Source organism: Panthera pardus, unplaced genomic scaffold (assembly GCF_024362965.1).
Source record: "Panthera pardus isolate Hobbes unplaced genomic scaffold, ASM2436296v1 HiC_scaffold_17, whole genome shotgun sequence".
NCBI classification, from domain to species: domain Eukaryota; kingdom Metazoa; phylum Chordata; class Mammalia; order Carnivora; family Felidae; genus Panthera; species Panthera pardus.
In genome coordinates, this window is record NW_026526732.1 from 148056279 (window position 1) to 148080529 (window position 24251).

Below are 24251 nucleotides of genomic sequence, written 5' to 3' on the forward strand. Positions count from 1 at the left end.
AACTTGTCCCTCCAAATCACTCCAGATCACCAGGTACCATTGTCCCTTGATTTCCTTTCCTCTCTGGTGAGACTAGCAGCTCTGCACGATGTCAGAGCCCCAAAGCCTTCCTCAGGGAGTGGGCCCATATGGAAGGCCCCCTAAGATCATTTCCCTGAGGGAGGTTCTCCAAGAATAGCAGCTCTGCACTTACCTGGGGTGTCTCTGCTCTGAACCAAAGGGGAGCTCAGCGTCATCAAGGACATCATGAGAGCTGCCATCCCCGGGGCCCCAGGGACCCTCAGGACCACCATCCTGGAGCCTGGGAGAAAGAATGGGGGCTGAGATATTTGCAGTCAGAGCAGTTCTCACTCAATGGGATATCAGAGAGGTTGGACAGCCTTCTATAGCCTCTGGGAGTGGCCAGATTCTGAAAAAGGAACCAATAATCAGGAATTGTCACTCACCAAACAGAAGTTTGGGGCAAAGCACATGATTCTTTAAGGTGTAAGATTCACTGAAGACAGTATAAGGAGAGAGATTCTCATTTTGAGCAACTGGCTGAGCCATAAAGCTTGATTATTTTATATGTTTTCCTCCCTAGGAACATCATTCCCTCTCCATGGTGAACACCATCCCCTATTTAAAATTAAAAAATCAAATCATCTTCCTCTTAATGATATTGTTTTGAAATATGTCATTGAAGTTATCTTGTATTTTTTATGGGTAGTGACTTTTGTGAATGGATAACTTTTCTTTAAAACTTCATGTTGATTCTTAGTATCATACAAGAATTCATTTGTTATCAAATGATATTATGTGTACCATTTTATGCCTTTGATAATTTTTATATATACCTTTGGTAATTTTAGAGGAATTGTTTGATGTTTCCAGGCAGATAAGCAGAAAGCAAAAAATACTTAATTGCTTCATTTCTAATTGTTACTCTTTTATTTCCTCTTCGTATAGAATGTGGTGATATAAGGCACCTTTATTTAAATGTTAAACATTTAAATGTTACTATTAAGGACAAATTCCCTAATCATTTCACATTAAGTCTAATGGTACATCTTTCTCTGACGTGTTGTTTTATTATAGAGGGGTTTGGAGCTACAATAAAGGAGGGTGGATCTACAGAAAGTTCCTCTGGTGTTTATTGTTAAAATTACAGAATTTATATTAGTGGAGCAAATAATACATTGCATTTGATAAAGAATTTCACTAGTTCAGGACTCTGAACTAGTCTTGCATTGTAATAATTAACATTTCTTGATCCCTTACTATGTGCAAGGCTTTGTTTTAAGAGATTCACAAATTCTGAGTATCATCCCAATTAGATTTCACAATAAACCAATGACATAATAATTTCCATTCTACATGAGAAGCAGTAAGTCACAGTGGGTTTTTAAAAAAAGGCAGGAAGTAGCAGAAAGGGCCTGATGCTTTGCTATAATGTATCAGGAAAATTTCCTAATAGAAAACTTAAATAATTTTATCTGCTTTTATTCAGTTCATCAGCACTTTATTTAAGGACTTAATACATTAGTTGGAAATTGTATTTGTTTTGTCATTGTCTTTTTAGGTTGTGTGTTCTGGGGGAGTATATTTCAGGAACAATCTGTATTGTTTGTTGGGATTATTTGGTGTTTAAAAGTTACCAAAAGTATATACATATGTTGAACTGGAAAAAAAAAAAAAAGAATGGTCTTTGATAACTTCATTGGTCTATTCGAAACTCTCAGATCTGTAACTTTCTGAAGCATTTTATATGGATGCTCCCATGTCACCCTCACAGAATTACTGATACACAAGTGCTACCATCTCCATTTCAAAAATGAAACTGTGGCCCAGAAAGGCCAAGTAATTTGTATAAAGTGGTACAGTTACTTCCATGCCTTATCTGGTATAACCCAGAGACCCTTAGTCAATCCCCTTTTTACTTCTAAGATCTACAGAACTGCTGAGAGGAGAAAATACACACCACACACCTTGAGTGACTGCCTGTACAGCTCCCAGGACTAATTCTGAGTTCTGGGATCGACAGTCTAACCTTCTAAATGGTTAACACACTGCTTAGGACTTGTGCTGTCCCAGAACACGTCCATGCAAGGGGGATGGTGTTCACCGTGGAGGGACCTTAAGTAGGATCCATGCCCAAGGTGGGGCTTGAACTCACAACCCTGAGATTAAGAGTAGCATGCTGTTATTGACTGAGCCAGCCAGGCAAAGAGGAAGATGGTTATGATGTCTCTTTCATAGTTTTCTTTCTCTTATTCCCAAATCCCACATAGGTTGGAACTTTCCGGGCCACCTTCATCCTGACAGCTCTCCCACTTCCTCTCCCAGTGGTTCTATCATTTTCTTTCCTGGCCAGAGATGCCTCTTCTGACATTTTCTGGTTGAGCTGTTTCACCTCCACCCCTTCTCCCTCAACGGGATAGGGAAGTAAGTCCTGGATTCAGAACTCCGCCCTGCCCTGCACTACCTCATTCTCTCTTCACAGGCTGGTTCACAGCGGTCACTGCAGATGCACCTTGAAGACATAAGGTGCCAGACCCAAGTCATGATCCTGCGAGTCATCTCCCTGGCTGCCCTTCTGAGTCCCCATGGAACTGGGGCCATCAGGGGTGAGTGCTCTGGTGGGCCAGAGAGGGTGTGGACTATAAGGAGATTTGTAGCCCACAGGTGCTGTTTTCTCTCCTGTTTCTCCCCTTCCTTCTTCTTCCTCTTGTATGAGGTGTTCTGCTTTTTTCTTTCTGACAGCAGCAAGAACCAGTGTTTATTGAACCTGACCAAGTGCCAACTCTCATTTCATTTTCACAACAGCTTTTGCAGGAGTGCATTTATTATTCTCAACCTAGAAATTAAAAGGCAGAGAACATGCCTCATGAGCTCTATGTCACAGTGTGGATGAGTGAAGAGCCATGGCTCTGTGTCTTCTGGACAATCTGTGTGTCTCTCTTAAATTTCAGAGGTAAACTTCTTGAAATTGGAGTCTGCAATGCCTGTTTTGGACTTTCCCCTGCTTCACTCAGTCCTCAGCCCACTGCATTCTCCCTTTTGTCTCCTCACATCTGATGCTGCTCTCAGTGGGGCCACTAGTGGTCTCCCTACAATGAAAACCAGTGGTCACTTCTCTGTGTGTATCTTACCTGTGTCACTAGCAATATTTGCGACATGACCACTTCCTCCTTCCTGGAATTTTTCTCTTGTTCTTTGTCTTGAGGAGCACACTTCCTCCTTGTTTTCTTCCCACTTATTAGTCGTCTCCTTTACAGCCTCTTTTTAAAAACATTTATTCAAGTGATTTCTACACCCAATGTGGGGCTTGAACTCATGACCCCGAGATCAAGAGTCACATGCTCTTTCAACTGAGCCAGACAGGTGCCCCCAGCCTCTTTTTTGAATGTCCATATTTGTTGCCAGGACGCAGGACCACACACTCCGACCCTACTATGATGACTCTGTACACTTCTTGGGTGACTCAATCCAAGCTTTTAACTTCACCTACCATGAGGACTCCTAGTCTATGTCACCGGCCCAGTCTAGCCTGAGATCCATCCATTATTTCAACTGCTCTCAAGTCAACTCCACTTGGTCACCCAGAAATTCAAACTCATTATGTCCCCCAAAGAACACTTTTTCTTCTCTCAACCACTTCCTTGTCCTTCATTACTTTTTCAGTCACTGATGCCACAATTCTCCATGTTGCTTGGATATTTTGGACTCCTTCATATCCCTATTTCCACCACAGTACTTACTGAGTCCTGTGGCTTCTCATCTCTTCACTGTCATTCAAATTCATCCTCTCTTCTTCTTACCCCATGTTACTGCCCTATCTACACCCTCATCACTTGCCACCTGATTGCTGAAGAGTCCTACTGGTCTTGCTTACAAATGAGCCTCCTCTAATCTATCATCCTTATAGCTGCCACCTTCATGTACAAATCTGATTGTATTACTCTCTGAAGACCCTTCAATGATTTTCCAGGGGGCTCTGGATCAAATTCAAACACCTGCAATTATCATACAAGGCAGGTCCTAAAGTAGGCTCTCCATATCCTCCGAGCTGCTGTAGCACCCTCCGACCCTCCAAGAAGTCCCATGCCTCTCTGCTCCTACGTCTCCTGCTAGAGACACCACTTCTCTCTGTCTCTGCTAACCTCACATAAAAACCATTTCTAGAAAGCCTTACTTCAATCTCATTTTAATGCTCTCCATTTGCTCCCAAGCAGCACCTGTATGTACCCTGTGATAATGCAGTAGTGATGACCACATATATACGAATCGTCTTTGTCTCTCTCATTCTTTCGATCTCAAACAGCTTGAGGACAAGGACCATGTCTTTTGAGTTACAGCCTTAATGCCTAGAGAGTCAAGGTTCACATTAAGGCTTTTTTTGACTGAATGAAAGTGAACATCTGTAAGAATACAATTTGCTTCACAGTGCACAGACCTTTAGTTTTAAGACTTTGCAAAAACAATAAAAATGAGATATCTTAGGATGAACAAACTATGTCCGGGTAGCCATGTCTGTTCCCTGTATGTTTTCTTCTTTCTTTTTCTTTTATCTTCTTTTCTGTAGGTGAGGATTTTGTAGCCACTAAATTCAGTGGATGTCCCCAAGCATTTGCATGAGACAATGAATCCTGTCACTAGAAGCATCCAAGGAGAGGATTAGTTCTTGTGTTGGAGCTGCAGGGAGAATCTTTGAATCTTTGATTCGGATGCTAGACCAGTGAGCCCTGGAGCGTCACTTCCTCCTAATTCCTTTTCTTTTCTTAGCCCCAAACTGTCTCATTTTTATTGTTTTACTGTAATACCAATAGATTTTTTGTTATTGTATATCTTTTTGTTGTTTCTTACACATCAGGTAAAACTAAGATGCTATGCCATAGGTGTTTCAAACGCAACAACTATTATTTCCAGTGGAAACTACCCTTAAAAACATAAAGTCAACAAGAAAATTTGTGAATGCTGTGTGAATGATAATACTTGAAAATTTAAAATGCCTTAAATGAAGGTGTTGTGGACAAGGTTACATGATCTACCATCATGTAAAGCTAAAACAGTAACTAGAAGTCTGTAAGTAGCACCAAGACTCTGGACGTCTTTTCATTTCCTTCACAATTTAAAAAATTTTCCACTCCAGAAGATTTTTATTCCACTCTCCCCTTTCTCCCACTCCACTCTGTGACTTTATCATTAACTTTATATGTCTTTTTCTGCAAGGCTTCTGAGATGTTGTGGGTGTGGATGGAGTGGATGATTCCATCTTCCTTTCAGCATGAATTGTGCTAACTTGGGCTAGTTATTTAACCTCTGTGGGCAGGTCCCTAATATGCAAAAGAATGCTTTACCTGGGGGTATGAAGTTGCAAAGAATAAATTGAATGCATAGTAAGTTCTCCATAAATATTACCTTATTATTGTGTTCATTGTGATTATTCTTGTACTGGAGTGATGGATGCTTAAATTTTCTGGAATAAAGGGAAACAACCTGAATTTTCAGTAAGTCATATCTCTCATTGTTTCTTCCCATTTCTTTTCTTTCAGCTTGCATTTCTCATTTTCTGTGTTCTTCATTCATGTTATTACTATTTCCTTATCTCCTTGCTTCCTGTGTTCTGTGTACTTTCTTACATAGTCACCTGTTCTTCAATCTCCCTTCTTCCTCTTCATGCAGTGGGCCACGTGTCAATGTCCAGTTTGTCCAGACACACAGACCCTCTGGAGAGTACATGTTTGAGTTTGATGAGGATGAGTTCTATGTGGATCTGGATAAGAAGGAGACCATCTGGCATCTGCCAGAGTTTATTCATGTCTTCAACTTTGATGCTTGGAGGGGTATTGCTGACATTGTCACGGCAAAGAAGAACCTGAACACTCTGATCCAACGGTCCAACCACACCAGGGCCACAAATGGTACTGCTTGCTCTTGCTTATTTCTCTACTACCCAACTGCAGGGATGGGAGAGCCCATCTGCTGCATAGAGAATGGGAGACCTAGATGTCCACTCATGAATGAACCTCTCTCTCCCTGTGAGTGAACAATATTCAACTCACAAAGCTGGGTGGTTATGTCATCACAGGAGACATTTTCTTCTTATTCAAGAAAAGGGTTGGGCTGAAGGAGGCCAGTCAGGAGTATGAGAAGCTATGACTTTGACCTGGAAGCCTGTGGGGGGCAAAGGGTCAGCCTGAGGAAGGTGGCCCCTAACCTGGAGAATATAGGTGGTGGGGTGGTGGGGTCCTTTGAGATACAGCCAAAGGCAGCAGATTCACCAGGTTCTGTCCTTTCTCAGAGCCACCTGAGGTGGCCGTGTTTCCCAAGGAGCCTGTGGAGCTTGGACAGCCCAACACCCTCATCTGCCATGTGGACAAGTTCTTCCCACCTGTGCTCAATGTCACATGGCTGTGCAATGGGCAGACGGTCACCAAAGGTGTGGCTGAGAGCATCTTCCTGCCTAGCACAGAATTCAGGTTCCACAAGTTCCACTACCTGACCTTCATTCCCACGGCTGAAGATGTCTATGACTGCAAGGTGGAGCACTGGGGCCTGGACCAGCCGCTCCTTCAGCACTGGGGTATGGAGCCCCCTCCTTTTGCCAGCACTGTCCTGACACCCTCTCTATTTCCAGGATCCATCTTTCCACAGCACCTGCTTTTCTTAATCCCATGTATTTTATTGCTACTTTATCCAAATTTCACCGGTGGTCTCATTGTTTCTAACTCTTTATACCCCCAAACCTGAGGCCAGCTCCTGCTCTCTGCACTTTCTAACTCTTGTTTTTCCTTTGTGCCCCAGAGGCCCAGGAGCCTATGGAGGTGCCTGAGACAATGGAGACTGTGGTCTGTGCCCTGGGCCTGGTGGTGGGCGTGGCAGGCATCATCACTGGCACCATCATCCTGAAGACCAGGAGGCCCGACAACATCCCTGGGTGCAGGGGCTCCTGTGAGTTATCCCAGAGCTGGGGGTACTAGGGACACAGTGCAAAAGAGGAGGCAGCATGGTATGGGTAGTGGGCGGGAAGGAGAAACACTTCAACAGGGGTTCTTTGAGAACTTCGCATTTCAGAATCACTGACCTAGATTAAAATAATACAATGATAAAGAACATTAGTTGAGTTGCTTACTATTTACTAAGCTCTATTCTATAGGCTTCTTATGTATTCATTTATGTTTGGAGGTTGATCCAGGTTGATTATTTCCCCATCATACAGAGCGGGAAGCAGACATGAGGAGGGTGAAGGAATCTGTCCAAGGTCACACAGCTTGAAAGGTACAGAGTCTGGATTTGGACTCGGGCATTGGGGTTCCAGAGCTCCGTCTTCTGCAATATGTAGATTATATCATCTACGGCCATTTTCTCTCTCCCTTACAATCTTCATAGCCTTGATTTTCTTTTGTTGTCGTAGTGATGTCTAGAACCTTCAATACTATGTTAAACATTTGTAGTAATAAAGGATATCCTACCTTTTGCATAATCTTAAAAGGAATGGATTTAATTTCTCCATAGATATATTTACTATAGATTTTTCGTTTACAATCCTTGCCATGTGGTAAAATTGATCAAATTCTGTTTATGCAAGTATTGAGTTGAATTCATTTGAAGTTAATATGAATGTTATTTTTTGGTTTATTGACTTTTTGGGTCATATATAGATTTTCTGACATTGAAACCTCACTGCATTCCTAGGTATTTTGTGTGATCGCAGCCTACTGATATAAAGTAATGATGGTGATCAGCTAGGAATGCCTAGGGGCACTCGCTTGGGTCCCTACTACTTGTAGTGACAGGAGCCAATGTTGTGGCCCTATTGGCCCTTGTGGTTCTTATGACTGCAAGACATTCCTCAGCAACAACCATTAGGGAACTTTGAAAAAAACAAGGTTTATTAATTTATTACTCACAAGTCCTGGAAGGCACTTGGCATGCCCAGAGCCACAAAGTGAGGTGTGGGGGGAGGGAGACACCTGGGGATCTGCCATTATTGGGGTTGAGGAAGGGGTGCCTCTGATTTCACAGGGTCACTCTTTGTTGGTGAATTTAAAACATAAGAGCTGGAATTAAAGTGCAGGAAGGCAGGGGTGCTTGGGTAGTTCAGTTGGTTAAGCCTCCAGCTTCAGCTCAGGTCATGATCTCGCAGTTTGTGGGTTTGAGCCCCACATGGGGCTCTGTGCTGACAGCTGGGAGCCTGGAGCCTGCTTCAGATTCTGTGTCTTCCTCTCTCTCTCTGCCCCTCCCCCACTCACACTCTGTCTCTCTGTCTCTGACTCTCTCTCTCTCAAAAATAAACATTAAAAAATTTTTAAAAAAATAAAGTGCAGGAAGAGAAAAGCAGGGTCACTCAAGTGGTTATCTAGGTCACCCTGGGCTTTCTAAAAGGGGAACTTCATCAGGCAGGGGCCACCTGGCTCTTTATCTAGTTGTGTATCAGGCCACCCTTGTCTTTTCAATGGATGTGTTTGAGATGGATGCCTTGGCAATCAAAAGCTTAATGTCCGGCACTTACATTACAATAAAATAAGCTAATGGTCAGGGACTTAACACTATCCTAGGATAAACCTTATTTGATCGAAATGAATCATGCTTGTAATACATTGTTGAATTCAGTGACATGGCTGACATTAATCCATAATTTTCTTCTCATGTACTACAAGAAAATAGCTGGCTCTGAGAATAAAGATGCACCAGCCCCAGAAAATGATTTAGAAAGCTTTTGCTCCTTTTCTGTGTTCTAGAACAGCATGTATAAGAGAGGAACGATCTGTTTTTGAAATGCCCTAGCTGGCACATTAAGACAGGGCAAAGTAGTCTTTGCTTCCCAAGCCTGTCTTTGATGCTCATTACTCTATTTTTCAGGTTCCTATTCCTTCCTGTAGTTTTGACCTTTGTGTTGTTCTAGAAATGTATCCATCTAATCTAAATTTTCAGATTTATTGGAATAGAATTGCTCATAACAAGCCTTTTTCATTTAAAAATGTCTGTGTTTCTCCTTTTCATTGTGAATCACCTACATTTTCCTTAAGAGTGTTGTCAGATGGATGTATCAACCTCTTTAAACCTTCCATTGAATCAAATTTTGATTTTGTTTATCTTCCCTATTTTCGGTTTTCTAGCTCACTGAATTCTGCCCATGTCTCTATCATTTACATTTTTTTTTCCTTTGCTGTCTTTCTACTTTTCCATTCTCTTAATGGAAATGATTAGCACATTTGTTTTCAGGCTTCCTTTCCTGATAAGGTTTGTTTAAAACCTAGACATTTTCTCTTAGGCACTACTTTTTTAAAAAAATTGTTTTAAATGTTTATTCTTGAGACAGAGACAGACAGACAGACAGACAGAGCATGAGTGGGGAAGGGGCAGAGTGAGAGAGGGACACAGAATCTGAAGCAGGTTCCAGGCTCTGAGCTGTCAGCACAGAGCCTGACACAGGGCTCAAACCCACAGACTGTGAGATCATGACCTGAGCCAAAGTCAGATGCTTAACTGACTGAGCCACCCAGGCACCCCTGCTCTTGTTCTTTTATAGGTGCAACTGCTCTCTCTGCAAATGTTGAGAATTTTCTTTTTGTCTTTGAAGTTCTTACAATTTTCTTATAATGTAATTAGATATGTTTTTAAAAGAGATGTTTTTAAAAAATCTGTTTGTCATCAATGCACCATGTCAAAGCTATTTCATCTTTCTATAAAGCCTGGAAATCTTTTCATCTCTTTTTACTATTTTCCCCACTTTCTAGGTGTCTAATTATCCAAATGCCAGAATGTTAGTTTCTATCCTTCATGTCTCATAGCTTTTCTTTTATATTTCCTATTGTTTAATTTTTCATATTGCCCTCGAGAGCATTCCTCTGTTGGGCCTCTTCTTTATTAATTATTCTCCAGTTGTGGACATGACAATAGTTGTTTCATGTAAATATTCTTTATTCCAACCATTCTTAAAACTCAGTTTTTCTGCTTGATTTATTGATTTCTTGTTTTTGCCTCAAATTACGAATATTCTCCTTTGCCTCTCTTTTTAAAACCTTTTCTTGTGAACCGGCAGACATATGTAAGAAATACACAAAACAGTAAGGCACAGCCAATGATTATCAAGGAAACACCCATGTAACTACTACTTTTGTCAAGAAATAGAACATTGCCAACACCCCAGAGGCCCTTAGGTCAGTAGGTAATTTGTAAACCTTTTAGGAGCTGGAAGCTCCTTTTACTCACAAAGCCTAGCATAGTTCCTTGTACAAAGTAGGTCCTCAATACAGGTGTCTGGTATAAGTGAGTAATATATTATTTATTTAATGTGTACTTATTGAGTACTTTGTTACCGCCAAAGATTCCAACTCTTGAAATTAGATACGGCCATATGATTTACTTTGGATAACAAAATGTGAGAAGTGACATGTTATTTCTGGGAGGGATCATTAAGAGGCAGTGTATGATTCATTAGGGCCCTTTACTCTGCTTGGGAACTTATGGGGGCAGGTGTCGAAGCAGGTCTCTCAACCCATCTCCCTGAGCAACTACAATTAGCAGAGCTACCTTCCTGGCACACTGGACATGTAGCACGAGTGAAAACTAGACACCCTGTGATTTGTACATCAGTACCACCTATCTTATTTTCATTATATAAAATGTAAGAAAGAGAAGTGTTCAGAGAGACTTCAAAGAAGCAGAGTGGCAGGAAAGTTAGAAGAATATTTCATCACCTAAGGCAAGGGAGCAGAAGTTTCAGGAAGGAGGAAGTAGCTAATGATGTTACGTGTTTATAATCTGGCAGGTATGGTAAGTATCCACTGGGCCGGTATTGAAGGGTTATTGGTGACCCTTTAAAGAGCAGCCCAACTCCTACCTCCTTCAACTTTCATCATCTCGTTGCTGGGCCTCACTGTCTCAGGAGTTTCAGAGCACGTGGGCTGACGAGAGCAGGAGAGTGAAATGACATCTCCTCACGGTGCCCTTTGACTTCTCACTGGTCTGCAACATCTGCTGGGAAGACCGCCTTCTCCTGAAGTGCTGATGAAGAAAGAAAATGAAAGAGACAGGCATAAAGGGATGGAGAATTTGATGCCATACTGGGAATCCTAACCCCACTATGTTTGCCCTACTACAGGGGACAATCTTTATGTGGCAGAAGACATAGGGGAGTCCCCAACATCAGATCTACTTTAAAGCTCCAGTGCCTCTGAATCTCTGTCCTCCTCAGCACCAATGACTGATGTCCCCAAACACCCCTCCAATTACTTCCTGTCTGTGATTCTACTCACACTTAGCACCTGAAAAGGGCCTGATGCATAGGAAGTACTCAATAAATGTTGAAATTTGATGTAGGTGATAATTTGGTTCCCACACAGGATGGTCTATAGGCCCTGGTCTATAGACTCCTCCCTATAGAGCATCTTTTCAGAGTAATCCTAAGGACTAATAAATACCTGCATATGCTAGACATCTCTGGTGCCTTCTAAGACTCTAAGGCCTTTCCCCAGTCTCTATATCTTCAATTCCCTAGGAGCACATATCCTGGACCTGTAATGTGGATGTAGTTACTGCAGTTTCTGTGCCTGTCAGATCTAGAGAATGCACTTCCCTAGCCTATAGCATGGGGTAGAGGGCACAAGATTGTTGGTGTCACTGTGGGGCTGATTTGCCCTGAACTATTCCTCTCATTGTGTCCATCCTGATGCTAACCTCCTTTGATCACCTCCCTTTTATTTCACCCAGAATTCTGACCACTTCTGGACTCTGACCTTCAGCACTCCTGTCTTCCTCTAGGCATCAGAAAAGACCCATCTTTCAGTAGACACACGGTTTTGCAGGAGTTTCCTATAATAAAGTTGTTAAGCTCTTTGTGACTCAATGTTCTTTTATACCAAATCATGCTGTACTCATTAGTCCTCTGATACACCTGCCCCATCCTGTCAGGCTTTACTTTAGATCCCAGTTTGTTAGCCAGTTTACTGATGTTCAAGTCCCAATTGTCAATTAAGGTCACATCGCCTGCTGGGTCCGTGGGCCTGGAGCAAAATATGGGAATATGGATGAGTATGTGTTTCAGTTGGAGAATTTTAACATAAACTGTTTCACCATTCTATTCTTGGTGGTGAATTGGAACTAGAAATTCAGAGGTACTACGAGGATTTGATACAGAAACCCAGAAGTTATAATATTAAATTATGCATAAGGGGCATCTTAAGAAGGATGCCACTTCCTGTTTCTCGCTTCCTCTCTGGCCCTGTCCTACTGTGCTGGATGTGGGAGTTCTGGACAAGGTGCAGGGGTGGAGGGGGTAAGATGCAGAGGTGACAGTTGCAGCATGTATCCTATGGGCTTAACCAAAGCTTGTCCTCATCACCCTCCTCTGCTGCTCTGGCCATCACTGGTCATGGAATGAGGGTTCCTGCCTGGTTCTGTGGAAGGGGCCTCTACCTGGTGCACTGATTCTATCGAGTGATCTTCAGATCTTGAACAATTCAGACTAACCATAATTTCCCCTTTCTGATCTTTGATAGATTTTGAAATACCATTTTGATGACCCCTCTGTGAGACACTTGTCCCTTCAAAATCACTCCAGACCACCAGGTATCATACACGCATGCCCTGATTTCCTCCTCTCTCTGGTGAGACTAGCAGCCATTGCATGGTATCAGAGCCCCAAAGCCTTTCTCAGGGAGTGGGCCCACATGGAAGGCCCCCCAAGGCCATTTCCCTGAGGCAGGTTCTCCAAGAATAGCAGCTCTGCACTTACCTGGGGTGTTTCTGCTCTGAACCAAAGGGGAGCTCAGCATCACCAAGGACATCAAGTTGCCATCCCTGGGGCCCCAGTGATCCTCAGGACCGCCATCCTGGAGCCTGGGAAAGGACAGGGGCTGAGAGGCTTGCAGTCAGAGCAGCTCTCACTCAATAAGCCTCACTCCTAAAATATATTAATATAGCATATGCTATATTAAAATATTAGAGATGATGAGCCTGGCCAGCCTTCTGTATTGCCTGGCTGTGGTCAGGTTCTGAAAAAGGAACCAATAAGCAGAAATTGTCACTCACCAGACAGAAGTTTGCGGTAAAGCACATGATTCTTTACGGTGTAAGATTCACTGAAGACAACATAAGGAGAGAGATTCTCATTTTGAGCAACTGGCTGAGTCATAAGGCTTGATTGTTTTATATATTTTCTTCCTAGGAACAAATCCCAAGGAATGTCATTCCCCCTCCATGGTGAACACCATCCCCCTTGCCTGGATGTGTTTTGGGATGGAGCAAATCCTAAACAATGTGTTGAAGATCTAGAGGGATTGGACTCCCTACTGTTAAACCCCAGGGTTCATCTTTTCTTTGCATTTCAATATTTTTGGGGGGTGGTAGTGAAGTTTTAAACACCAAATGATCCCCTACAAACAAATTTATATGTGGTTCCTGATATGTGTTCCTCATTTTTTTTTTAACCCATTGTGATTAGTTTCCTCTCATGTAGAATGGAGATTATTATGGAGCCTATGTCATTGGTTTATTGGGAAATCTAACTGGGATAATATTCAGTATTTGTGAATCTCTTGAAACAGAGCCTTGCACATAGTAAGGAATCAAAAAATGTTCATTATTATAGTGTAAGGCTAATTCAAAACAGAGAAATAGTTGAATAAATACAAAACAATTTTAACAATATAAGTTCTATCATTTTGTTATTAAGTACCAGAGGTGTTTACTGTAGTTCTACACAAATTTATAAAAATATGACAATTTCTTTAAGGTTTATTTATTTTTTGAGAGAAAGAGAGAGAGAGAGAGTGAGAGAGAGAGCACAAGTAGGGGAGGCTCAGAGAGAAGGAGACAGAGGATCTGAAGTGGGTTCTGTGCTGTTAGCCCAGAGCCTGATGGACTCAAACTCACCAACTGTGAGAGCATGACCTGAGCCGAAACCAAGATCAACAGTCAGATGCTTAATGGACTGAGCCACCAGGAGCTCCAAGAAAATGACAAATTTATAAAAGAAAAAGACTTTACAAAGCAAAGAGTTAATTTTACAGAGTGGTAAAGTATCAGAGAAATCTCATATAAAGAAGATAAAAATTTCAAGAAGAAATAAAAATATTAATAATTAGGAGTAAAATAATTAATATTTTTGCATTCTGATTACATATCTGGAACCATCAAATTATTATCAGACTTCCAAAAATATCAAAGGAATGAAAGGGTAAAATATATCATTACTTAATAACAATCAGTGAATTCCTATATGATACAAAAAATCAACACGAAATTATGAAGAAAATTATCCATTCACAGAAGTCACTACAAATAAAAAATAACTCAAGGACCAATTTCAAAGATATTTCCATCGATCCCAGGAAAGTGATTATGATGTCTCCATTTTGGTTTTCTTCCTCTTATCCCTGAACCCCACACAGGTTGGGACTTTCTGGGGCATGTCAGTTCTAGCCTCTGTCCCAGACACCGGGATGTCCCTTCTGGTGTTTTCTGGTCGGCTGAGTCCCACTGAGCGATTTCACTTCCGCCTCCTCTCCCTCCACCAGATAGGGAAATAAGACCTGGATTCAGAGCTCCGCCCTGCCCTGCCCTGCGCTGCCTCATTTTCTCCTTGCTGTCTGGATCACAGTGGCCACTGCAGATACACCTGGAGTAGATAAGGAAAAGAAAAACCGTGTCCTCATCCCTGAGTTATGAGGATTAAACGAAGCAATGCACTCACATAACGGGTTATAGGAGTCGCGGTTGGTTCACCATGCCCGGGGCTGTCTTCCTGGGCTTCCTCACTGAATGATCCCATCCTTTCTACAGACCCCAGCAAGCACTCCGGGGTTAGTAACACCCAGGTCTGCACTTTCAGCCTCCACCTCTCTTAGAAATGGGAGAAGCTGGTCCCATGCAGGGCATGATGGGAAGGGAGCAGCATGAGAGGAACAGGCAGTGGGAACTGAGAGGGGGCAGGGGCCCGGGGGCTAACAAGATGCCGGAGACCCTTGTAAGGAGCCAGGGAGAGAGGAGGTTCCACCTTGGTATGTCCAAGATCTTCTGAGAGCTCAGTATGTGCCTCAGGAGGTAATACTCCATATTTGAGGCAAGAAGGAACACTTAGACCCTATCTTGACCTTCAGGATAATTTCATATGAAACAGAAAACCCATAATCATTTTGGATTGTAAAAGGAGGTCTATGTTTAAAAAAGAGAACTGCGTCTATTGGTTTGAGCATTTTAACACGCGTGAATTACTAGGACAGGAGGCCTAGGCGATCTGATGATTACAGACTTATTTAAAGGATAAATCTGTATCTTTGATAAGTTGTTGCATTAAAGAGGCTAAGCCTTGTTTGGTCAAGGACTATTTATCACGGTATGCAAAGAAAAGGGCTTAAGTTTATTACATTATATTTCTAATTTAAAATTCTGATTTTAATTTGATTTCTGAATGGTAATGGTAAAATATGCTTTTGGCAATCATGTTGAATCAGTGCTGCATGAGTATAGGTTGTATAACACAAAATTCACTGTGGGCTCATCCTTGAATAACTAAGGATGGTCTCAGATCTACAGGGATGAAGGTAGAAAACATAAATATGGGACAGTGCAAAGATAGAGTGTGAATTCAGAGGTGGTCCATGTCCAATTTGTCGCCTTTCCCAATAGTTAGGATATCCCCTTTCCATGTTTTCCTTCTTGCCTTATGTATACACAATAATGAACTTCTTCATTAACTCCTACTGCTTACCAATATCCTCAAAAAAAGCAATGGCAGAGGTGATTTGGTGCGCATATTCTTAAGAGAAAACAGTCAATAACACTGGCTTTTTATTACCTATGGAACTATAAAAAGGGAACTTGGATAGGGCCCCCCTGAGAGAAAGTGTGCATGGAATTAAAGAGAACAACTGTAGAAACTAGTTTCATCCTCTTGGGAGGCTGAGGTCTGTCCAAGAACCAGCCTCTGGGACTGAGGAAACTTAGAAAAATACTTGTTCCAGGGCACATACAGGTCTTTGGGTCAGATCAGGAATCCTATGGAGGTAAGGAGAAAAGTTATCTCAGGTTGCTGATCTCTCTTCCTCTAAGTATCAGGAAAGAAAAATTTGGCGACAGATAGGGTCTTAGCCTGACGAAAAATAAGATTTTTCTGGGCTTCCTTCATCAATGGAACAAAGTCACACTCATTTTCCACACTCACTGAAGGGATGAAATTGAAGACCCTTTTCCCAGTAGGTATCTCAGAGTCACAATGCAATGAAAGGACTTTCTGCAACCCACTTCCTACAAAGCAGGAGTATTACCTGGTTTTCAAGATCCTCATTACATTAAAATAAAAGGAGAAAATCAAATGACCTTCCTGGTCATTAAGATTCTCACTGAAGTTGAGAGCAATGCATGAACAAAGTGAGAATTTCAGCAAAGAAAAAATGGTAAGTACCAGATACAAATCATAGAGCTAAAGAATACAATAACTGAACGGAAAAATTCAATAGTGGTGTTCAATAGGAGACTAGATCAAGTAGAATAAAGGATCAATGAACTTGAAAATAGGTCAGTGGAAATCATCTAGTCAGAGGAGTCAAAAGAAAAAGTAATGAAAAGAGTGAAGATAGCTTAAGGGAGTTTAGATGTCATCAAATGTACCAATACACATATTATGGAAATCCCAGAGGAATAAGATGGAGGAAGAGGAGGAGGGGAGGAGAGGAGGAGGAGGAGAAGACGAGGAAGAAGAAGAGAAGGAAGAGGAGGAGGAGGAGGAGGAGGAGACAAAGATGAAGATGAAGACAAAGACAAGAAGAAGAAGAAGAAGAAGAAGAAGAAGAAGAGGAGGAGGAGGAGGAGGAAAGGGAGAAAGGGAGAGAGAGAGAGGGAGAGAAAGAGAGAGGCAGAAAGTTTATTCAAAGAAATAATGCTGAAAATTTCAATCTGGGGAAGGAAATAGGCATTCAGATCCAAGAAGCCTAAAGAATATTAAAGATGAACCCAAAGAAACCCACACTGAGGCCCATTATAATTAAATTATCCAAGTCAAATACAAAGAGAGAATTTGGAAAGCAGCAGGAAAAAAGTGACTTCAATGAAATTATCAGTAGGTTTTTCAGAAGAAACATTGCAGGCCAAAAAGAGTGGGATGAGATATTTAAAGTGCTGAAAGAAAACAAACCCTGCCAACCAAGAATGCCAAATCCAGAAAAACTGTCCTTCAAAAACTAAGGGAAGATAAAGACTTTCTCAGATAAACAAATGCTGAGGGAGTTCATCACTAGATCTGCCTTATAAAAAATGTTAGAAGGAGGTGAAATGAAAGGATGCTAACAGCAAAATGATAACTTAATAAAGTATGAAACACATTGGTAAAGGTGTAACATTGGTAAATATGTAACAGTGGTGAGCAAATCACTTTTAATTCTAGTATAAAAGTTAAGAGACAAAAGCATTGTACATAACTATAACTAAAATCATATTAATGGATATAAAACATAAATAGATGTAAATTGTGACATCAATAACATCTAATGTGGAGGTAAGGGGAGAGGTAAAAGTGTAGAGTACTTGTATGCAAGTGAAGATGAGTTGTCACCTTAAAACAGCTTAAAACAGAGTGCTATAACTAGAAGATATTTTGTATAAGCCCTTTGTAACTACAAAGAGAATACCTACAGAAGCCACACAAAAGAGAAAAGAATTAAAACCAATCAATAGTATATTAAAAAAATGAACACAAAAGACAAAGAGGAACAAAGAACTATAAGATGAACAGAAAACAGTTAACAAAATGGCAATATTTAAATCCTTCCTGGGGTGCCTGGGTGGCTCAGTCAGTTAAGCATCAGACTCTTAGTTTTGGTTCACGTCATGATCTCACAGTTAGTGGGTTTGAGCCCTGCACTTGGTATTCTCTCTCTTGCCCTCTCTCTCTGCTGCAGTTGGTATTCTCTCTTGCACTCCCCCACATGTGCTATCTCTGTCTCTCTCAAAATAAATAAATAAATAAAAATTAAAAAAAATCCTTCCTAATCAAAAGTTACTGTAAATGCAAATCGCTTAAGTCCCCAATGAAAAGACATACATAAAAAATCCAATTTCCAACTATATACTGTCTATAAAAAACTTACTCTAGATTTAAAGATACACATAAGCTGAAATGAAGGAATGAAAAGAAGATATTCTGTGCAAATAATAACCAAAAGAAAATAAGGATGGCCATAAATATATCAGACAAAATAGACTTTAAGTAAAAAACTGTCTTTAGAGACAAAGAAGGTCATTACATTAAGATAAAAGGGCCAGTTCAATAGGAAGAATATAAATGCACCCAACATCAGAGCACCTAAGTATATATAACAAATACTGACAGATCTGAAAGGAGAAGTTGATGGCAACACAATAATAGTAGGAGACTTCAATACATTTTCAATGGGTGGAACTTCCAGACAGAAAATCAATAAATAAACAGTGGAGTTAAACAACACTATAGAATAAATGGACTTAAAACATACACACAGTATTTTCCACCCAACAGCATAAGAATATATATTCTTCTCAAGCATACACAAAACATTCTCCAGGATAAACCACATATTAGGTCAAAAAATAAGTTTTAACAGATTTAAGAAGATCAAAATCATATCAAGTATCTTTTGCAATCATGATGGAATGAAATTAGAACTCAATAACAGTGAGAAAATGGGAACATTCACAAATATGTGGAAATTAAAGACCATATTCTTCAACAGTTGGCCAAAGGGAATTTAAAAAAAATATCTTGAGAAAAGGAAAATAAAAACACAACATACTAAAACTTATGGGATGCAGCAAAAGTAGTACTAAGAAGGAAATTTTTAGAGAAAAAAAGAAAAAGAAAAAAGAAAAAAAGGAGAAGATCTCAAGTAAACAACCTAAGTTTACACCTCAAGGAACTAGAAAAAAACAAACTAAACTCCAAGTTAGCAGAAAGAAAGAAATAAAGATTAGAGCAGAAACAAACCAAATAGAGAATAGAAGAATAGATGGTATCAACAAAACTGAGAGTTGGTTTTTTGAAAAGATTAAAAAAATGGATAAGCTCTTAGTAGACTAAGAAAAAAGAGAAAAGACTGAAATAAATAAAATCAGAAGTGAAAGAGGAAACATTAAATGGATGCCATACAAATAAACAAGATCATAGGGAACTTTATGAACAATTATATGCCAAAAAATCGGGTAGGCTGGAAGAAATGGAAAATCTCCTAGATAATAACAAGATAGAATCAAGAAGAAATAAAGCTTAAAAAGACCAATAAAAAATTAGAAAACTGAAGTAATAATTAAAAACTTCCCAACAAAGAAAAGCCTGGGACCAGAGGGCTTCATGGGTGAATTTTATCAAACACTCAAAGAAGAATTAGTACCAATCCTTCTAAAGCTCTTCCAAAAAATAGAGGAAGGAACATTTCCAAACCACTTATGAGCCCAGCATCACCCTGATACCAAATTCAGATGAAGACAACGCAAGAAAAGAAAACCACAGGCCAGTATCCCTAATGAACACAGATGTTAAAATTCTCAATAGAATATTAGTAAACCAATTCAACAGCACATTAAAAGGATTACGCACCATGACCAAGGGGGATTTATCTGTGGGATGGAAAGATGGTTCAATATTGGCAAATCAATCAATGTGACACACCATATTAACAGAATGAAAGAGGGGTGCCTGGGTGGCTCAGTTGGTTAAGCATCTGACTTCGGCTCAGGTCATGATCTCACAGTTTGTGTTGGGCTCTGTGCTGACAGCTCAGAGCCTGGAGCCTGCTTCAGATTCTGTGTCTTCCTCTCTCTCTGCCCCTCCCTCACGCACACTCTTTCTGTCTCTCTCTCTCAAAGATAAACATTAAAAAAAGAATGGAAGATAAACACAATTATCGCACGATAGGTGAATAGACACAGAAAAAGCATCTGACAACATCCATTTGGGATAAACGCTATCAACAAAATAAAGGTAGAGGAATTTACCTCAACACAAAAAAGGCCATATATTAAAAGCCCACAACCTACCCCATAATCAATGAGGAACCCCTGAAATCTTTTAAGATCTGGTATAAGGCAACAATGCCCACTCTTGTCACTTCTCTTCAACATAGTACTGGAAATCCTAGCCAGAGCAATTAGACAAGAAAAAGAAATGAAAGGCATCCAAAACAGAAAGGAAGAACTGAATTTATCTTTGTTTGTAGATGACATGATTATACATGTAGAAAACTCCAAAGATTAAACAACAACAAAACTGTTAGAACTAATTAACAAATCTAGTAAAGTTTCAGGACACAAAATCAACATATGAAAATCAGTGGTGTTTGTATATACTAACAAGAACTATCTGAAAAGAAAATTAAGGAAACAATCACATGGCAACAAAAGAAAACTAAAATACCTAGGAATAAACTTAACCAAAAAGATGAAAAATTTGTACACCAAAAATTATAAAACATTGATGAAGGAAATCCAAATAGACACAAATAAATGAAAAGACCTCAGTACTCATGGACTGGAAGGATATTGTTAAAATGTCCACACTACTCAAGGTGATTTACAGATTCAATGCAATTCCTGTCAAAATCCCAATGGAATTCTTTATAGAAATAAAAAAAAAAATAATCTTAATCACAGGAAACACAGAAGACCCGAAATAGCCAAAACAAATCTGAGCAAGAACAAATCTGGAGGCATCACATTTCCTAATTTTTTTTCCACAGAAAGTGGTTTATTGCTTTTAGAACACAGTAAGATGCTTTCAGAACTTTTGTTAGTGAAGAAAAACTGTTAGAGCTTGAAAACTTTTCTAAAACATTATTTTGTTAGTTGACGAAGTAGGCACTTCAACACATAAAACTTCCCACTTGCAACTGTGTGGAGCCCGAGCTGTCCGATTAGATAGAGGTAACTGCTTGCAAGTGGGGCTCGTGCTTATGGCCGGTGTACTGAGTGCCAGGTCTGACCTCCTTGCCCTGATGCTTGTGTTGCTCCTTATTCTCCAGCACTCACTCGGGGCTCTTCCTCACCACCCCGCTTCTCACAATCCTGTACAGGACCCTATGGCAGGAGACACAGCTCTGAGTGGGTGGATGGAGTGGCCTGGCTGGCACCCAAGCTAATCCACATAGGGAAAAATGGCGATCCTCTCTGACTTAGGTGGCCTCAGATGACCCTTCTACAACACAAGTCCTCACTTGTGGGCACCCTCTCCTCTCCCAGTAATATCCCCTGGGGCCAAAGCAGTTGTTTAGTAGGAGAGCAGGAGGTGAGAGGCCCCACTCCCTCACAGGGATCTTTGTTGTAGATCACTACCTGTTTAGGTGTTTGTTAGGTGTTGCCTATGGGGCAGACAAGGGGCCAAGCTACTTTTGGGGCAACACAGGCCAGGTTCAGCCCATGAGAACCTAGCACTATCTGAGGAGAGCTGTAGGCCCCATGACCAGTGTTGCCACTTCAGACCCTAGTCTGGCTATGGGGTTGGCATGCCTGGTATAGACCAAGTGAGGGCTCCCAGCAACCACAGATGTCTGAGGCAGGAAAACAAGGCTGCCAGCTTGTGGCAGTCCTGACAATGATCTTCAAGGGCTGATCTTGCCCTCCAGACCTGGCCGAGGAGAAAAGGGGCCCCCCGCAGTCCCATGGGAGAGAGGCCCTAATGTCAAAATATATTACAAAGTAATCGAAAACAGTATGGTACTGGTATAAAAACCGACATATAGGCAAATGGAACAGAATAGAGGGCCCAGAAATAAAATCAGTGCATCTATGGTCAATTGGTCTTCACGAGGAGTTTCAAAAACATGCAATGGGGAAAGGAGAGTCTCTTCAATAAATATTGTAGGGAAAATTGGGTACGTGTATGCAGAAAAATGAAACTGGGCCCTTGTCTCACACCATATATGCAAATCAGCTCAAAATGTATTAAAGACTTAAACATAGGCTTGAAACCATAAAATCCCAGAAGAAAACATCGGGGGAAAGCTCCTTCACAACGAGAAGAGATATTTCATACCTGTTAGAAGGTCTATTATCAAAAGACAAAAGATACGTGTTGCCGAGGATGTGGACAAAAGGCAGTTCTTGTACACTGGTAGTGGAAGTGGAAATTGATACAGCCATTATGGAAAACAGTACGGAGTGTCCTCAAAAAATTAAAAATAGAACTACCATATGATCTAATAACCTCACTTCTGAGCATATATCTATTGTATGTATGTAGGAATACATATATTGTATATATATATATATTATTACGCATAATACACATGCTAAATTAGCTATATGGCTAACACTATGCTAAGTAAAATAAGGCAGACACCGAAAGACAAATACTACATGTGGGATCTAAGTGAACTTCATGGAGGCAGAGAGAAGAATGGTGGTAATTAGGGGCTAAGGGGAGGTGGAAACGGGGAGATATTGGTCAAAGGGTATACATTTTCAGTTATCCAAGATGAATAGGTTCTGGAGATCTTATGTACAGCATGGTGATTGCAGTTAACAATACCGTATTGCATACTTGAAATTTGTTGAGGGTAGATCTCATGTTCTCAACACACACACGTGTGTGCGCATACACAGAAAGACAATGGCTACCACGTGAGGTTATGAATATGTTAATTAGCTTGATTGTAGCGATCATTTCACAATGCATACATACATCAAAACATCAAGTTGAACACCTTAAATATATATAATTCCTATTTGTCAATTATACCTCAATAAAACTGAAAAAAAAATCTTCAGGGTCTGCCATCACTTAATTGGCTACATGGGAGTCAGTAGAGAGCTAATTAAAAATACAGATTTCCAGACCTCACCACCCACTGAATCTGGGTCTCTGGGCAGAGAGTCTGGGGAATCTGTGCTTTAGGGAAGATTTCTAGGAGATTCTGGTGAGCAGGGCTTGGGGCCCTTTGAAGATAAACCCAAACTCCTTAGGCTGGCATCCAGCACTCTCTGCTATCTGGCAGCTGATCATTGCTAGAGAAAAAGGTGCCATTCAGCAGATCTGCAACCCTACAAAGTCTGTACGAGGCCCTCAATAATTTACCATTCCTATTTCTCGTCTTTGGGCATTTCTCCCACCTAATTAACTCGGCAACTTGTCTTTTTAAAAATTTATTTATTTCGTTTTTGGGAGCGTGCAAGCTGGGGAGGGGCAGGGAGAAGGGGGACAGAGGATCTGAAGTGGGCTCTGCGCTGACAGGCTACAGGCTGATGGCAGTGAGCCTGATGTGGGGTTTGAACTCACGAACCGCAAGGTCATGACCCGAGCCGAAGTCGGAGGCTCAACCTACTGAGCCATCCAGGTGCTCCAGCAACTTGAATTTTATTTATTTATTTATTGTATTATTATTATTATTATTATTTAAACATTTATTCATTTCTGAAAGGCAGAGAGAGACAGAGCGTGAATGGGGGAGGGGCAGAGAGAGAGGGAGACACAGAAACAGAAGCAGGCTCCAGGCTCTGAGCTGTCAGCACAGAGCCTGACGCGGGGCTCGAACACACGGACCATGAGATCATGACCCGAGCCGAAGGTGGCTGCTTAACCAACTGACCCACCCAGGCATCCCAACAACTTGAGTTTTAAAAGATGTCACTCTCTTGGGGCACCTGAGCGGCTCAGTTGGTTAAGTGTCCGACTTCAGGTCATGATGTTACCGTCAATGAGTTCAAGCCCCGCGTTGGGCTCTGTGCTGACAGCACAGAGCCTGGGGCCTGCTTCAGATTCCGTGTTTCCCTCTCTCTCTCTCTGCCCCTCGCTCAGGGGGCTCTGTCTCTCAAAAGTTAAAAAAAAAAAGATGTCACTGTCTTAATTCCCACCCGATTTGTCCACTATCTCATTCTTAGCAGATGACCTTGTCTTCCACTTTCCCAAGAAGAAACAAAAGCTGGGGACACCCACAACCAGTCCCTTCTCTCACCCTTCATCCTTTCCTTTGTCTCTGTGACAAGAGTCCTTGTTTTTGTTCACAGCTCACTCCTCCACTCCTCAATGCTATTCTCGCTGGTCTCTTCCTCTGCACAAGTTGCCAGAAAGAAGCTCAGCTCTCTTCTCTGTAAAGAACAGCTCTGTAAAGAAGCTCAGCTCTCTTCTCTGTTCCTTAAAGAACAGCACCATTGAGCCCCAACGCTACGCTATGCCCAGCGATGGGAAATCAAAGACAACTAAAATGCCATCTCAGCCCCCATAGATCTTAGGCTCCACACTCACCCGCCTTACTTCTCAGCTCCTGCTCCCGGTGCTGCAGCCAGCCTGCTCTCCCCGTCTCCCT

General features: G+C 41.2%; 1 protein-coding gene and 2 non-coding genes across 5 annotated transcripts; 1 reads left to right on the forward strand and 2 right to left on the reverse strand.

Moving 5' to 3' along the window:
* Window positions 1-184: 184 nt before the first annotated feature.
* Window positions 185-24030, reverse strand: LOC109271423 (uncharacterized). Of its 2 annotated transcripts, XR_008423102.1 has the most exons (4): window positions 23901-24030; window positions 12722-14605; window positions 10829-10992; window positions 185-409 (listed from the first exon to the last, which is right to left on the reverse strand). It is a non-coding gene; the product is annotated as an uncharacterized LOC109271423 (transcript). The 2 variants fall into 2 exon arrangements; XR_008423101.1 differs by lacking the exon at window positions 23901-24030 and having other exon boundaries at window positions 12722-16657.
* On the forward strand, window positions 2868-7465 carry LOC109271422 (RLA class II histocompatibility antigen, DP alpha-1 chain-like). Of its 2 annotated transcripts, XM_019456723.2 has the most exons (4): window positions 2868-5903; window positions 6284-6565; window positions 6787-6933; window positions 7202-7465. In XM_019456723.2, coding segments are annotated over exons 1-4 (768 nt in total). In that variant the 5' UTR covers window positions 2868-5566; the 3' UTR covers window positions 7204-7465. The 2 variants fall into 2 exon arrangements, with proteins under 2 accessions (XP_019312268.2, XP_053761131.1); XM_053905156.1 differs by lacking the exon at window positions 7202-7465 and having other exon boundaries at window positions 6284-6902.
* Window positions 21492-21622, reverse strand: LOC128777920 (small Cajal body-specific RNA 20). Its single transcript, XR_008423224.1, has one exon. It is a non-coding gene; the product is annotated as a small Cajal body-specific RNA 20 (non-coding RNA).
* Window positions 24031-24251: the final 221 nt, after the last annotated feature.

Bases quoted from the DNA above. Each gene is read 5' to 3' on its own strand.
- LOC109271422 (XM_053905156.1), top strand. From the start codon at position 5,567: ATGTTATTACTATTTCCTTATCTCCTTGCTTCCTGTGTTCTGTGTACT. The intron at 5,904-6,283 runs GTACTGCTTGCT...GTCCTTTCTCAG, and splicing joins CCACACCAGGGCCACAAATG to AGCCACCTGAGGTGGCCGTG.